The sequence below is a fragment of the Seriola dumerili genome, unplaced genomic scaffold (assembly GCF_002260705.1).
Source record: "Seriola dumerili isolate Sdu_G_001 unplaced genomic scaffold, Sdu_1.0 BDQW01000091.1, whole genome shotgun sequence".
Lineage (NCBI taxonomy): Eukaryota > Metazoa > Chordata > Actinopteri > Carangiformes > Carangidae > Seriola > Seriola dumerili.
In genome coordinates this window covers 2,031,282-2,047,278 of record NW_019174346.1, presented here as the reverse complement: position 1 = coordinate 2,047,278, position 15,997 = coordinate 2,031,282, and the positions used below count along the sequence as shown (strand labels likewise).

Sequence of the window (15,997 nt, the reverse complement as noted above, 5' to 3'; positions counted from 1 at the left end):
AAATTAAAGTGCTATCAAGAGCTTTATGTCCTTCAGTGGGGAAATAAAGAAAAAATGATGTGATTGTGTGCCACAGATAAAAGGTTTCTGCACCAGTGTTGACGAGGAGAATTTAAAATCAAATGAATATGAAATCAAAAGTATAAGAAGCATCTTTTTTCCTTTTAACTCTGTGCCTATAAAGTTGACTCTGGGCTATTAGCCCAAAACAGAATTGAAATAAGACTTTCACCTCTGGCACACCTCTTCATATTATCTCTGTGAATATGCTGAATAGTTTCCCAAAAACTCATAAAAGTCATAATTTTCTCGATGGACCTAAATAATGCAAACTGAATCTAAAAAGACAGAAACCGGAGAAAAGTGCAGGCTGTTACTGTATGAAAACACACAGAAGAGTGCCAGTATATGTCAACAGAGAAGAAGGATTTTAATTGACTGCACATTTTATGGAGAAAATCTATGAGAGTTTATATATCAAACGTAGGGGTTTCATCCCATGACACTAATTTTCTTTCCCTGCTTGCAGTATAGAATATGTGTCCACTGCAGTCGTCAAACTGCTATGAGTTTCCGCCTGGCTGAACAGCAGCCTGCGCACACTGCAGCCATTAAAGCTCAGCGTGGTTTGTTGTTTGGTTTCAGCCGTAACCTTCCGCCTGTTCGAAAACACACCGAGTCTGATGTCGTTAGAAGTAAACTGTACACCGCTGTCCGGGCCGAGGATGGCACATATGGTCTACCTGTGCTGGAGCTGATGGTTTCTTTCCCAATAACGTGTCCCAGTAAGTCGTACTGGTTCAGCCTGGAGCCGTCCTCCGCCACAGCCACGGACCTCTCGTCTCCCTGGGTCCACAGGTAGATCACCTCGTTGTTGGTGTAAGCGTCTGGGCGACAGAGATGGTGAAGAAATTAGAAATCAACATGTTTGGCAAATTTTTATATTTCACTCTCATCTGTCCACACTGTCCGCAAAAAAGGTGGCGTCATCCTCAGGAAATAAGGAGCTGAGCTAAGCACCTTGTTGTTTACGGTACAGTAGTGAGTGATTCTGGACATTGTTTGATGACCCCCAGACTTTTCCTTTAGTGCCTTCAAACTTTTCATATGTCCAGTACTTTGGTTCCTCACCAGACAGCTACAGAACCTCAGCTGCTCTTTGTATTTAATGCCACTAATTAATGTTTGCATGTTCACACACTAAACATGGTAAACATCACCTGTTAAACATCAGGGGTCAGATGCATATGTGATGCCTTCACACAAAAAACATGCGTACGTCATTTCCTGCACATAAACTGGTCTTTATAAACCATGTGAACACACGGTTCAAAGTGATTTATCTAAATTTATAAACAGAAATAATTGTTTGTGCTCAATGTTTCCTTCAGCATCTTTTAACATCCTTATTATTTATTTATTGTTTTATTCTATAAACTGTTTGATACTATTTTAATATTGACTAATCACAGTGTTTGAGCCTCTGGAGCCTCGTTAAGACTCTCGAGTCCCAATAAATTAAGTTCAGAGTAAAACAGGACTTTACATCAGAGTGATGGTACTAAAGTAAACTGATGCAGGTTTTTACCTCAATTTCAAATCAGTGAAATTCTTGTTCTTGTTCCTCGTCTTTCTTCTCTGTGTCTGATCACTTGTGGTGGAGACTGTTTTTTTTATACAAACTGATTGATTAAGGGAGAGTCTTCATCCATTTATTGAGGATTGTGGGAGCGGAAATGAGGCTCGTTCACATGTGAGTGAGATTTATAAAGAGGAACCATGAGAACGCATCAGCTTTATAATTCTGATGAAAAGAGTGTGTATGAATATTTGTTATTTTGTGTGAACACACAGTTGTAGTCCTGAATCTACAGAGTTTTATACATCTGGTCCCAGTATGTTTCCACTCTAATGACCTATAATAACCTTATAGAGCGACGACTGTAGAGTCTTGGGTAAGAATGACTTTACTAGAATTAGATTGAACAAACTATGTTTCTGAATTTCCTTAAGAATATCTTTGACATGTCTGTGCTGCAGCTCCTTGTTACTTAACAGTAATATATGGCACCATTGATATATCTGCAGTACGCTAGTATTGGTCATTATGTTTTGTTTATGTTGCTACAGGAAACATTTCTAGGTATGACAGTCACACTATAGAGTCAGATTCCTTGGTGTGAGTCTAGTTTGAGTCCTCTGAAGTTTTTCCAGGACAGGAAAGGTATTTAACACCCGCGGAGAACAATCACCACAGTTTCTGCAGTGTGATTTTATATTAAACTCTGCTTTGCTGTGACCATCTGGACTGACTTACAACTTCCAAACTTCAGAGGGCAGGCGTGTGCATCCATCGGGAAATCCTCCAGGTGCATGGGGCACTCGGCGTGAATGGTCAACCTGAGGGGGACAGAGGGAGAGGTGGGGAGAGAGAGAGTGTTTCACTGGTGAGGCTGCAGTATGGATGAAGCAGCTGTTACGAACGCTTCATGACACAAAAGACAAGATACAGGGGTGAATGTGTTCATCATGCATCAAGAAATTAGGATTAGTAAAATCAAAATACAGGATGTAGACAGAGACTTAAAGAACAGAGTGCTCCAGTCATTGTGAAGCCACAGTGTGTAGACCGATCAGCCACAACATTAAAACAGGTAGCTGGTTTTAATGATGTGGCTTCTCGGTGTAAACTTGAAGAGAAACTGGAGAGCTGCCCCCCCCGCCCCCCCCCGTCCCGTCCCGTCAGTGGTAATGAGCGCTCAGCTGACTGACGACAAAGTCTCCAGAGAGCGCTAGAGTTTATTTGATTTGGTCAAATAGCTGAGCCACAAAATGCACTCTGTTAGTAAATAGAGAAATGGTGCATATTATGTCTCTCATACATGTTTAATCAACACAGGGATTACATCTGCCGAGTTCAAACAAAACTGCAGCGCAGAAAACTGGACTGAGTTTCTCATAAATGGATCACAAACGGCGTCATTGTAACTCAGTTACAACATTTATTAATTGGGTTATTTGAGCAACTGGGAAATCTGAGCAGGTGTAATGCATAATTCTCATTTGTGAAACCTGCCAGGTGAACTGAATGTAGCTTGATGTGCACCTACAGTTTCATGCTTGTATTAGATGTTATATGTATTCATGGGACAGATTGTACAGATAACATGTAAACTTGTATATTCAATGAAGAACATAATTAAAAAAACTAGTTAAATGAGACAGTTCATTAGGTCTCAGCATCGTAAACACGTGTAACATTCATGGTGCAGAATCACAAAGTTTTCTGCAGCCACAGTTTAAAACTAGAAACATCACAGACCGCTTCTACACTCAAACTTTGTTTTGCTAATTAGCTCTTTGTTTAGCACTTGCAACAACCCTGTGCGTCCATTGTTTTCCACCCTCTTGACTGCTCTCTGCTGCTGCCTCATTACTGATAAGTGTCTCAGTAACTACGCAAATTAACACAGTACAACATAAATCAAATGTGAGCAGTGCACCGCTGTATATGATGTGGCACTTAAACTGACAGCAAATTGACAAAATTCATCTCATTGCTAAGCTGCACTGACACACCAGCAGAGACAAAGGGATAAAAAAGAAAAGATCACAGACAACAGAATTAGAATTGCTTTGATCAAAGACAACAAAGCAAACTGAGTTTGTGTAATGACTAAACTTCATATTAAGTCTAAAAGAAATGATGCTAAGAGTCTGCAGCCAGCAGCTCTCTGAGGCTGTATTTAGGCCCAGCAGCTCTTGGCAGATATAACGTTTACCATGTTCACCATTTCAGCCTAGCATGTTAGTATGTTGGGGACATATTATGCAAAATGCACTTTTCCATGGTTTTCTATCAGTAATATGTGCCCCCGGCCAGTCTACAAACCCCCCAAACATGAGGAAAGTTCATCCTCTCCGTCTTTTGCTTGCGCCACCTTTCAGAAAATGTGTGCTCACACAGGCCAATTGGAGATTTTCCCTTGATGTCGTCATGAAGGGAGGTGACACTCCCCGAGCAAGGTGTGTGTTCCGCCTTCTGAGTCCGCCTTGCAGCCGCTATCGTTTATTCCCTCGCATCACGGCTCCGGTAAAACTGTGTCGAAAGTACGAGCAATGCACGCTAGTTGCTCGGTTGTTGACTGTACAAACCAACACAGAAGTCTTTTTACCCCCTACGTCCGAGGATCTGAAGACCCAGTGGATTTGTTTTATTTTATTTTTGATGGCCACTTTAGGAGTTGTAGCGGGCTAACCATTTCATGTGGGACTGCTTTCTCAACGAGGGCCAGTACAATGCGGGATTCGCTACATTCTGAAGATAAAGCATGGATCAGCACCGACTGTCCGAGACCCAACTTCAAACTTGGGAGCTGTAAGTTTCACCATTTTATGTTGCTTTACTGTATGCACACGAGAGCCTGTTGCGTGTGTTGTTAGCATGGTAGCTAATGTGGCTAACGTTTTGCCTCGTCCACACAGCCGGGTATAGCCGGGTACAGATTGTATGCAATTCTGCTGCTTGGTATCGCTGTGTGACGTTGATTAGAGCCACCCTGCTAACTTTATCACACTTGAAAGACGTTTTAGCTGTCTGCAAAGTCAAGCCGGTAAAATTCAGACTAAACAGGCTTTGCAGCGATTAGCATAGGTGTCTGGGCTTGTTTGTTAGTGCTGTGAAAGTTAGTATTGAGAGTCATGCCTTATGATGGCCGTTTTAACGTTTATATAATGTTTACAGATACAGTGCCTGTGTGGAATATCTAGATAAGCGCAGAGTTACAGGGAATATGTGAAAGGGGATAGTCTGTAATACACATTTCTTGTGTTTTGCACATATAGGGCCTGATATACTAAGATCCCAAATAAAGAGCGCTAAATTGCGTGCGCACACGGATAGATTGCGCGCGCTGCCTGTTTGGGCCTTGCGAGTGATTTACTTAGATTAACAGCGCAGTTGACTACAGGCGCAAAAGTGATCGAGCCGGCCCTATTTAAATGAGGATTTTGCGCGAGTTAAGGGTGTTCACCGTGGCGAATGCAAACGAGCAGATTCAATTGGACCGGAATTGGAGGTGCTGGTACAAGAGGCAAACAAGCACATTTCTGAGTTATAGCAAAGGAATTTAACCGTTATTAGGAGGAACGCAATATGGGATCTGTGTCAAGGTTAATGCTGTGGGGAAAACCAAAAGAACACCGGATGAAATGAAGAAAATGTGGCAAGACATTCGTAGAAGAACAAAGGAAAAAATCGCACAGAATAACAAATCGGCAAATAAAACAGGTGGAGGACCGGCGGAGGAGGACCCTCTGTCTCCCATTGAACAGCAGGTGCAGCTGACGTTCTGTGATGAGCAGATTACTGGGATACTGGGAATATTTTTAATTCATTCAGGTACACCACATAAGACATGAACGTGCGTCATGAACGTTCTTTAGCTGTGCAATGGAAAAGCGTAATTGCCAAAAGGGTTTTTTTTTTTTTGTGCGTTCCAGCAGGGGCGCAGAAGTGTGTGCGTTTTCATTTGTTTTAAGTTTCAGGAAAAAATGATAGAAACTAGGCCGAACTAAATGTTTCCTATGTCTAAAAGAAAGTGGGCTTTAGTATATAAAAATGTGAGTTTTTGGTTTTGTCAAAATAGCACAAACAAGAAACACTTGACATTATGATGCAACATTTATTATTTAAGGATTTTCTGAACGGAATGACTTTTTTTGTTTTTTCTTTTTCAAAGGACAATCATGGCATCGCCGGATAACCGATATGTCTCGATTATTTTTTCTTCTGCATCCAAAAAGAGTGACACGAACAGAAAAGATGCGTTCTTTCCGTTGCCTGTCGTGCCTACGCCGCCTCCTTGCAACAATGACCGCAGCCATCTGTGCGCACGGCTGTGCCAGGTAGCCTAAGACTTGACTTTCAAACGTGCTAAATATAGACGCAAAAATAATCAGCGCAATTATTTTGAGGTTTGGTAAATCACATTGCGTGCGCAAAATGATTCTATTTTGCATCTACTCCTCCCGATATTTTGCGCGTTCTGGCAGGCACGCCTATATTGCATATTCATGAAGGCAGAAGCGCAAATGGATAGCGCGTGTTATTTTGGCCGACTGACAGACGCAATCCTCGGTGCGCCCGGTTGGTAGATCAGCATCAACATGTGTTTGCGCGTGCTGTCACGTTTGCGCACGTTTTTACGCACGCAAAGCTTTAGTAAATCAGGCCCATAGTGAGCTATTTGCAGCATTTACAAGCTATTGACAACCCAGTTTACACACAATTGAGTGCATTTGTTGTTATCATTTTTGCACTGCTTGCAGCTGTTGCCATAACACACATTTGAGTGATGTTGGTGTAACCTCTGTTTCCTCTGTTCAGGCTAGCACATCAAGTGCATCTATACAGCTTCCTGCAACAAGGGATGTTGCATGCCAGACTGACCCACTGGAGACGCGTACTGTAGGCACAGTTATCCTTGAGGACTCTTCAGCCTTACATCAGAAGTACAGGTCTGTAGCAATCTGAAGTGCATCTACTTTTGATAAACCTAACAGTCATATATCAGTCTTGGAATGCTGTGCAGGTAAAGGAAGCTGTGGTTACTTAGAACTTGTGAGAGTGTGTAGGCTAAGGTTTCTGTCAACATTAACATCTTTGATTTTCTCTTTACTGTACCCTCCAGACTCTACCTGGCTGCCATGTACTACAATGAAAATGCTGACTGACCACAAGCCCAAACAAAAAGAAGGTGAACCACTGTTCAAGGTCCACTTTCCAAAGGCATGAAGGGAGAATGCAGAGCTACACCAGTTAAGACTGAGCCGACATTCTATAAGTGTTATATTTTATTTTATTTTTCAACCAAAAAATGTTTTGTACACATTGTATTAAGTATTGCACGTATAATGTTATGACAGTTCCACCAAACAACAAAATACAGTAAAGAAAATGTCAGGAGGAAGTTAGAAACAGACTTTCAGTCATTGTTTTGTAAAAAAAAACAACAAAAAAGTGAAAAATGTGAACAAAATCTTTTGTGTTTTATCAAACAGGGAATGTGGTGGACCTCATGTTTGAAAAAGTCTTTTTTGACTTGGGACCATTCACAGAAGCTGCTTTGGCCATCCCCATCCCAGAGGACCTCACTGCACAGTTCGAGCGGCCTGAGAAGGAGGAGGTCATATCCAGCTATGTTCCCGGTTCTATCAGGGCCAGTCTGAAACCCACATACTGGCCTGTGGCGTCAGGAAACTCGGCACTGATGCGTAGGACCAGGCAGGCTGGAATGACGACCCAGATTCTGCAACCAAGGAAGCCCCAGCACCAGCCCATAAAGCTCCTATAGGCTAGATACCTGTACTGACTAAAACAACTGGACAGGGCATTTAGTCTTGCAAACATATATATGTTGTGTCTCACAATTTTTTATATGGATCCAGTGAATTCTACAGCTTTTTTATTATCACTGATTATAAGTGCCTCATTTGATGTAAATAAATGCTTGATAGTTTCTAAAGAAATGACTCCTCTGAATTCATATATTATATGCACAGTATCTGCTGATAGGAAAACTTTACAAATCAAAGAGCAGCTAAACCAATTTGAGGGTATGTTACTCCATTTGTGGTGTGTTATTACCATTGTAAAATTATGTGCACTGAAGTAAAACAAGACTGCCTAAACTCTTTTATTTACATTGAAACTATGTTTTTACAAAGAAGCAAAATGTACTGGTGTATTCCTCTCAACCGTAAAGTACTGTAGTCAACGCGGTACATGTTCTGCATTCCGGAGGGAGTACACATTGAGGCAGAGCGGCTCCAACCCAGAACGGCCTACCATACATGGTAAATCTTCCTCGATCTCCCACAGCCGTCTGGTAACCTACAGTGAATTACAAATGGTAAATGCTATGGTTTATTATAAATGTAATCGAAACAAATTACTGATTAGTTTGTCTAGTGAGAATGCTACCTGTGGTATCTCCTAGCAGCAGATATTCTCAGCTTCTGTGGGCATGGTTGCACAGTTTCCACAGGAGCACCTATCCAAAATATAGAGAAAAATGGTAACATTCACCAAAATATAAAGCTTATGAAATTCAAAAACTGACAGACAGTGGAGCTAAGGTGGGTAAGAAGTAAGCTTGGCTACATATCAAGCGCATATAACATAGGTAATTTATAACATGTCACTTATTGCATATACTGTGGAGCTTGACAACAGTGTAGTGTAGAAAACTGCACAGTTTAGTCTTTGACTAAAGATTAATGTTGCTATCAGACATGTTTATGCTGATTTACAGCTTTTATTGTAATGCACAAAATAAATTTACTACATAAAGGAAGATGTTATGATGAGCATCTCTGCTCAAAACATGGAGAAAAATTAATAAAAATCAAAATGATTTACTTTGTCAGCATCTATTAAAATATCTGACTAGTCTTGACAGTGAACACCTGTAGCAGTCCACATACAACATTTTCATAGACTGTAAAAGTATATCTAAGGAGGCATGACAGATAACTACATTACACAATTCACAATAGTGCTTATTTACCAAAAGAGCTCCAGTAATGAAGAAACAGTAACAGTTAGCATTAGCTACCTAGCTACATGTTAGTAACTGTGTGCCAGCACACATCAACAAACTGAAAATGTAAAGTCAAAATACACAAAATTGGTTACCAACCATTCAGAAACGTCCTGCTGCAGTTGTAGAGTCTGAACTTCTTCAGCAGCCTCTCCCTCTGGGTCAGATTCTGGATAAACGTCGTGTGGTTGAACCAAAGTGCTTCCGACGCCAGGTCGCCGGTCACGGTCACCGTAAACATTAGAGCATGGTGCCAGAAGCCCAAGCCGCACCCCTTTACAGAGAGGGGCGTGGTCAGGCACAGCTCATTTGCATTTAAAGCTACAGACACAGAAACAGCCTGTTCTGAACAGGGCTGAAACAGAGGGGTTTACAGGCACTCTGAAATATAGGATTGGAGTCGATTTTTTAGCAAGAAACTTCAAAGACATGTTTTGGGGACGTCTGAGACTTATTTGAACTTGTTGAAAAGGAGCATAATATAATATGTCCCCTTTAATGCATTTGCTAATTAGCAACTGTTAGCTAATGAACACAAAGTACAGCTGATAATTTCATACATTTTACAGTCATATAGTCATAAACAAAAGTATTGGACGAACTGAAATTTAGACCTGATTTGATAAATATTGCACTTTGGGTGCGACCTGAGAGCCGAGTTGTTAGGGTTCATACCACATGACCACGTGTGTGTAAACGCCCTGAGCAGTGAGTCCCGGGTTCAATTCTCAGCTGGTTGGATCATTTGCTGCGTGTCACTCTCATTTTCTGTTTCTCTGCATCGATATCAAATAAAGTCACAAAAAAAACCCCAAATATTTACAATCCCGAGTGGAACATGAATGTTTGCACCAAATTTCATTGCAATCAATCCAGTATTTGTTGAGACACTCATGGTGACGTTAGATGAAAAGTCAGTGGATCATCATAGTCAGTAAGATTCATCCCATGTGGAACGTGAAAAATTCATGGTAATCCATCATATAGTTTTTGTGATCTTTTAGTCAGGATCAAAGTGGTGGAACAACGACTACCACTGCTGAAAAGCAACATCTCCTGTAGATGAACACAGTATAGAGTGTACTACATATAGTTTTCTATAATCTGGATATTTAATATTCAAAATCCAACACTGTTTAATTGCCTACCTTCTTTAAGGCAGCATTGCAGCAGCTGTAGTTGCTCAGTTTTACATGATTGGGCCAGTGGATCCTGATTCTGTTGAACTGGATATTTCCAGATGTGACTGTGCAGATGTGTCTGTTTTTGGTGACTCGTGAGCTGTTAAGTCCAGTTTGGGATTTTAGAATAAATACAGTTTGAACTGAAAACAACCCACTGCCTTTAACAAGTACATTTTAAGTTTTTCATAACTTGATATTCTCAGTCAGGGAAGGTGAATTGCAAACAGGACTGCAGCAGCACTGGCAGACAATACCAGCTCCCCTCAATTCAGAAATAATGACGCAATCCTGCAGAGCGGAGGCCTTCACAGCATTTGTCAGTTCAGATGCTGTAGACGTGCTGATTAAATGGATTTACGCAGTTGTTCATTGAGGAGTGCCAATCAACCCAGGGTACTATGGTGATCTACTTCACATGAAACGTCCTACAAAAATAGATGGGTTTATATTCTGAAGCCTAATACCTGTGAAGTGTGCTCAGGAAAACTTAAGTTATCAGTCTCTCCTTTGCAGCGTTACCAAGTGCCTCTAAAAATACAGCAAGTTTTCATTTCGAGCCCTTCAACTAAACGGCCAACGCTGCATTATGAAGGTAAGGTAAGGCAACATTGAATATTAGCCTTGGTATTTCTTATGGTATTTCATACAGACACAGATGAAATGGCAATAGTCTAAAAGAATAATTTGCAGCTTTTAATACCATAAATAAACCACAGGATTTTAATAAACTCTGGTGCTAAGATGGTGATTCCAGAAATGTAGTTTTGTTTGGTAGCTTGAAATGAAACGGATGCAGCTCCATGCAGCTCCTGTCTTTGTCTGACAGAGGTTTATCCTCCTCTGCTTCCTCAGACAATCTCTGTATCATCTTACCACACATTTACTTGCTTATGTAAACACAACTGTCCTTGTAATACTCCATTAGAGCTCCGATGTCTCACTTGGCCTCGGCAGAACTGCCACCGCATCAAATCCGCTCATGTGGGACCACAAAATGAAAATGAACTCTTTCACTATTTCATTTTCACCCTCGGAAATCGATACTGACCTTGTGGACGGCCGTCAGAAAAATATTTCTTTTCAGGCTCCGATGGAAAGCTGCGGGGAAGGCTGACTGATTGACAGATTCAGTGATTAGATGAGTTGAAACCAATGAATTATTTTTGCTTCAGTCCTGTAGATAATAGTTCCACTGACTGACTGTGACTCTTGGTAGCTGATGCTGTTTACAGTGTACGTTAGGCACGGCATCCACACACTGCCAATCCTTTGATCAAGTGATTATTATCATTATGTGAGCTGTCTGTGTGTGAAGCATGTGTGGGCCTGAGGACGTGATCAGTAATGATCCAGACAGCTGCTGCTGCTTCTCTCCACAACTTCAGTTTTAATCCCCTCAGTTCCAAGATTTTGAGGTTGACGTTTGTGGTTTTTAAGTGAAAGTTCTCAACAACCTGTTCACGCTCCACTCAGGATGAATTGTAACAACGCTGGTGATCCCTTAACTTTTCATCTCGCACCATCATCAGGTCAAAATTTAAAATGATGACACATCAGATAAAAAGGGCAACAGTGACCTGTTGCTTGCCAAATAGTGAGCCCAGGTGTCTCTGTACTGTTCAGCCTCATGTCTCCTTAGTTACTGAGCTTTCTTTGTTTCCTCCATCATCAGCATCTGTAGCTGCTGCTTCATCACATGTTTGTTCAGTTACTAACAATGAACCACCGTCAGCACCTTCATGGTCAGAAAGTTTCGCTCTTCTGCTGGTTGGTCTGTTCTTTAGGACTTTAACATCCAGGTAGAACACAGGTGGGAACCTTCCTTTACCTGGTGAACTGCTCACCCATTCTTTGTCCCACTGTTCACATCTCTGTGATTCTCCCTCCATCACCTTCATGTTTCTTCTTCTCGTTTTTACAACCATTTATTTATCAGTTTCAAACAGTTATAAACATGTCATCATTTATTAATGAGTTACTACAAGGCTCCTGTTACCAGTTATAAATGTAGTAACTCATTAGTCAGATTAATGAGTATTAAACATTAACTTGATGTTGCCAAATAGTGAGCCTGCATCAAAGTATGAAAACTGAGTTATAACTTGTTTATAATTGTTTATGATTTATAAAGTGTTAACAACTGAATTAATAACCTGATTATAAACCATTTATAAATCCTTTATAATGGTGCTCTGGTTGTGAAGTGGCACTGCTACTGATTTGGTGACAATTATTAAGAAACTGTTAAGTGTTGAAATGTTAGCATGCTCAAAGTGCTAAACTAAGATGGTAAACATTAACATCATGTTAGCATTGTTTTTCTTCACATGTTAGCATGATGAGGTTAGCATGTAGCTGCAGACAGAGGTGTTAGCATGGCTGTAGACTCTTGTTAGAGTAGACTACAGTGTTCAACAAAGTGAAGTGGTGCGTTGACTGGCGTCTCACCTCATCGTGTAGAGCAGCGTGCCGTTGTCGACTAGTCTCAGCAGTTTGTTGGGAGTCGTCATGTTGTGGGCCACAGATTTCTTTCCGTTGTGAAAAAAGGTGTCAGGAGTCCAGATCTTACTGGCCAGGAGGTTGTTGAGGGGTAAAACTTGCATGGGCCCATCAAACTTGAGCCTCTCGTCCCGCCAACTCTGACGGAAGAAGACATCGATGGTGTACTCCTGAGGGGAAGACGGTGCGAAGGATTAGTTGGCAAGAGGACAGTTTAGAGTTGGGACATTGGTTACATGGAGCTGATACATCACTGGGTCTTTTCACAGCAGACATTTTGACTTGTCAAAGCAGGAAAAGCTCAGGTGTAATTTATAACGGTAATAATGGCTGATTACTGGGACCCTCATTGTATTAGAGCCTTCCTGTTTCCACATGTCAAAAAGTCTGCAGTGAAAAGGGTCTGTTGTTCTGTCCACTGAAGGCTGGACTCTGTGTAAACCTTTTACAGACTGCTAGCACTATGCAGAGTTACATGAATATGACTAAATCTAAATTCAGACAATCAGTTTCCTCCATAAAAGTCTGTGCTAAAAGCAAACCAGAGCTCTACTCATTTCTAGATAATTGTGTGTATTGTTAATTGTCTTTGTTTGTTTCTACCTTGTTACTGTCTCTTTTTAGTCTGAACATCTGTATATATTTAGCTAATTGTAGGATCTTATCAATTGTGTTGTTTTTGCTATTGACTGTTTTAATTACATTACACATGTAACAGGACAGGAGTCGAGAATTAGCAACAGCTATAAACTCTTTGTGCAACATATTAGTTTCATACCTTGTGTTGAGACTATGTTAAATTGCATCGACCCTATCAAATAAATCAATAAATAAATCAATAAATCAAGTAAACGACTGTATGCATCGACTGATTGAAATCTTTTAGGTTATTGTGGTCATTTTCAACAAGACGCCATGTTTGATGTGATAAAAGTAAAAAAACAAAAACTAACCCACAAATTATTGAAGGAGAATAAATCTGAATCCAAACAGGAAAATCCAGTTTATGGTAATAAGTTTTTTCTTATATAGTAAACAAGTCACCCCAAAAAAAACACAAGTATACATACATATAGTTACTGTAGGATATATTGTGTATTTGAAAGTTATGTAATTACCACTCTGTTAACTATGCAGCATTTCTTTCAAACTTGAAAGCTTAACCATGGACTGAGACACAAATGAGCCTCAGTGAAAAACCTTGTAATACATCTGTTTCATGTTTTATTAATATGCAACAACGTCTTTCTGTGTTGTCACCAACACATGAAAACCTAAATAAAATAAAATGAATGCAGGAAGTAGCCAGTCAAAAGGAATTTATTTCACATTATTCATTCAGTAGGACTTGGTGTCCTAGCAACCGCCTTCCCTCATCAGCTCCGTACAGCGGCAGTGCAGACTGTGTGCAGCTGTCTTAACGGAGTGAGATAGAGGGAAGCTGCCTGTATCTCACACAACAGCACACATTATTGGTGATCAATAAAAGCACAGCGCGTGTGTTTCTCTCTAATTGTTTTTCTGCCTTTGCTCATAGTGAAAAGGGCTCAGAGCTCGTCAGTCGACTGTAACTGGCGGCTCCCTGAGTGGGAAAAAAAGCCCCCGGATAAAGTCATTTCTCAGCAGCTTTAACAACAGGAAGCCATCATCCTCAGCGGGAGAGGTGTACAGCCTCCACTCAACACATCAACAGGGCTCCTCTAAACAGCGCAGGATGGACGTCTGTTAATTGATGTGATTGACCTCCTGACGGAGTGCAGACCTACAGAACCATAAAACAATTACACTGCATCTGTCCTCGCAACAGTGCTCTTAATAAAGCCCGCAGAGAGAGTGTGACAGACATGATTCCCTCAAACATTTGATTCACTTTTGTCAAAGTACAAATATAATTTTTTTAAGAAGTCCTCTGTGCACACAGTATCCTCACTGGTGCAGTGTGTGAGTGTCTTCAGGTTACAGTTGTTACAAATTTGAAAACACGTTGGTCGTCCCTCCCCTTCCTAGTGTGGCCAAGATGGCCATTGTTTTACATTTAATATATAGTGCACTGCATGTTGCCGTACTTGTCAATGTGACTTAGGGCTGCTCTATATGCAAAAGAAATCATATTGCGATATTTTATAGATATTGTGATTTCAGTTGGAATGACCATTTTTTTCATTTTCCACTGAAGAAAAAACTATAAATGATGATGATGTGATTGTTGTTGGTTTTGTACCAAACAAACATGTTCCTTCACATCTGGAGAACATGATTTGTAGGCCGGGGCATCTCTGTAGCACCACAATGGTAGTGGTGCTAACAATGAACAACAAGTTGACACATTTTACCTTTAATCAAAAAAGTTGCAGCTCCTGTGATTTGGATATTTGCACTTGGACATATTGTGATTTCGATTAATTGTGCAGCTCTAGTGTGTGTGTGTGTGTGTGTGTGTGTGTGTGTGTGTGTGTGTGTGTGTGTGTGTGTGTGTGTGTGTGTGGGCTGGTGTGTGTGTGTGTGTGTGTGTGTGTGTGTGTGTGTGTGGTTGTGTGTGTGTGTGTGTGTGAGGCTGCAGCCTGACACCAAAACGCTGTAGTTTTTTCCCGGTTCATTTGTCTCTGGCCTTGAGAATGCTGTGACTGCATGGCGCGTGTAAATAAAATGATTTTTTCTAAATCATCACGTTTCTTTTGCGATGTGTTTATTTCACATGTTCCTATCGCGCTGAAAATAAGATGAATTGCTCAGCACTAGTATTAACATGCATCTTTATTGATCCCGTCACAAGTGGACAGCTCTCACTTCGTCAGTTCACACCTGACTTTAAAATGCGTCTTGATTGACCAGTTGTGATCGGATCTCACTTTATAGCTTTATATTAAATAACCCCTCCCTGCCAAGAAACCAAAAGTGTTTTGTACCAGGCTGTAAACATGTTTATTTCTGCTGTAAAGTTGGACATTTTAACATGGGAGTCTATGGGGACTGACTCACTGTTGACTCACTGGAGCCAGACTCTAGTGGTCATTAGAGGAACTGCAGCTTCTGGTTCTACAGTGTTGGCCTCATTTTTCAGGCTCCGAGGTTGCTGCTCGACACACACACACACACACACACACACACACACACACACACACACACACACACACACACACACACACAAGCACATTAACAACAAACCCGTCTGTTGATTGGCTAAAAACAGGAGTCAGGTGTCAGAGGACGTCAGTAGAGTAGGCGGTCCTTTAGTTTGACCCAGGACACATTTGCACTGCTAACAGATTGTGGACACATGTGGGCGATGTGGTCTGAGTGATCAAATGTAGTTCTCAGTGCGTCTTGGGTGCGTTCACACAGGCGTTGTGCCGATGGATGATTGCATCAATAATCAACACCACAACGCAGTAGAGAGTTTTTTCCGGTTCATTTGGTTCTTGCGTTGCGCCTTGAAAATCCTGAGTTCATGGCGTGTTATTATGTATTATTTTTTCTAATTCGTCGTGTTTCCGTCAGTCTTTTACGATGTGTTTATTGCACGTTCATATCGCAATGACGATGAAATAAGATTAATCGGTCAGCACTGGTGTCCTGTGTGTCTTCTACCAAAAGTTCCCAGCAACTCAGAGACGGTTTGTTCCATCCTGGCACAGAAAGCCGTGGGATCACTTAAATCTCCATCGCCTCAGTTATCCTCATGTTATGCACTTTCATCCATCTTGTCTTTTT

General features: G+C 41.0%; 1 protein-coding gene across 1 annotated transcript in view; it reads right to left on the bottom strand.

Moving 5' to 3' along the window:
* LOC111222376 (gamma-aminobutyric acid receptor subunit alpha-2-like) overlaps positions 1-15,997 on the bottom strand; it is a 52,023-nt gene that overhangs the window by 11,722 nt on the left and 24,304 nt on the right. Inside the window, exons 4-6 of the mRNA XM_022746088.1 lie at positions 12,236-12,456; positions 2,318-2,400; positions 744-887 (exon numbers count right to left, since the gene is read on the bottom strand). Coding sequence (XP_022601809.1) covers positions 744-887; positions 2,318-2,400; positions 12,236-12,456 — 448 coding nt within the window. The remainder of the gene's footprint in view (positions 1-743; positions 888-2,317; positions 2,401-12,235; positions 12,457-15,997) is intronic.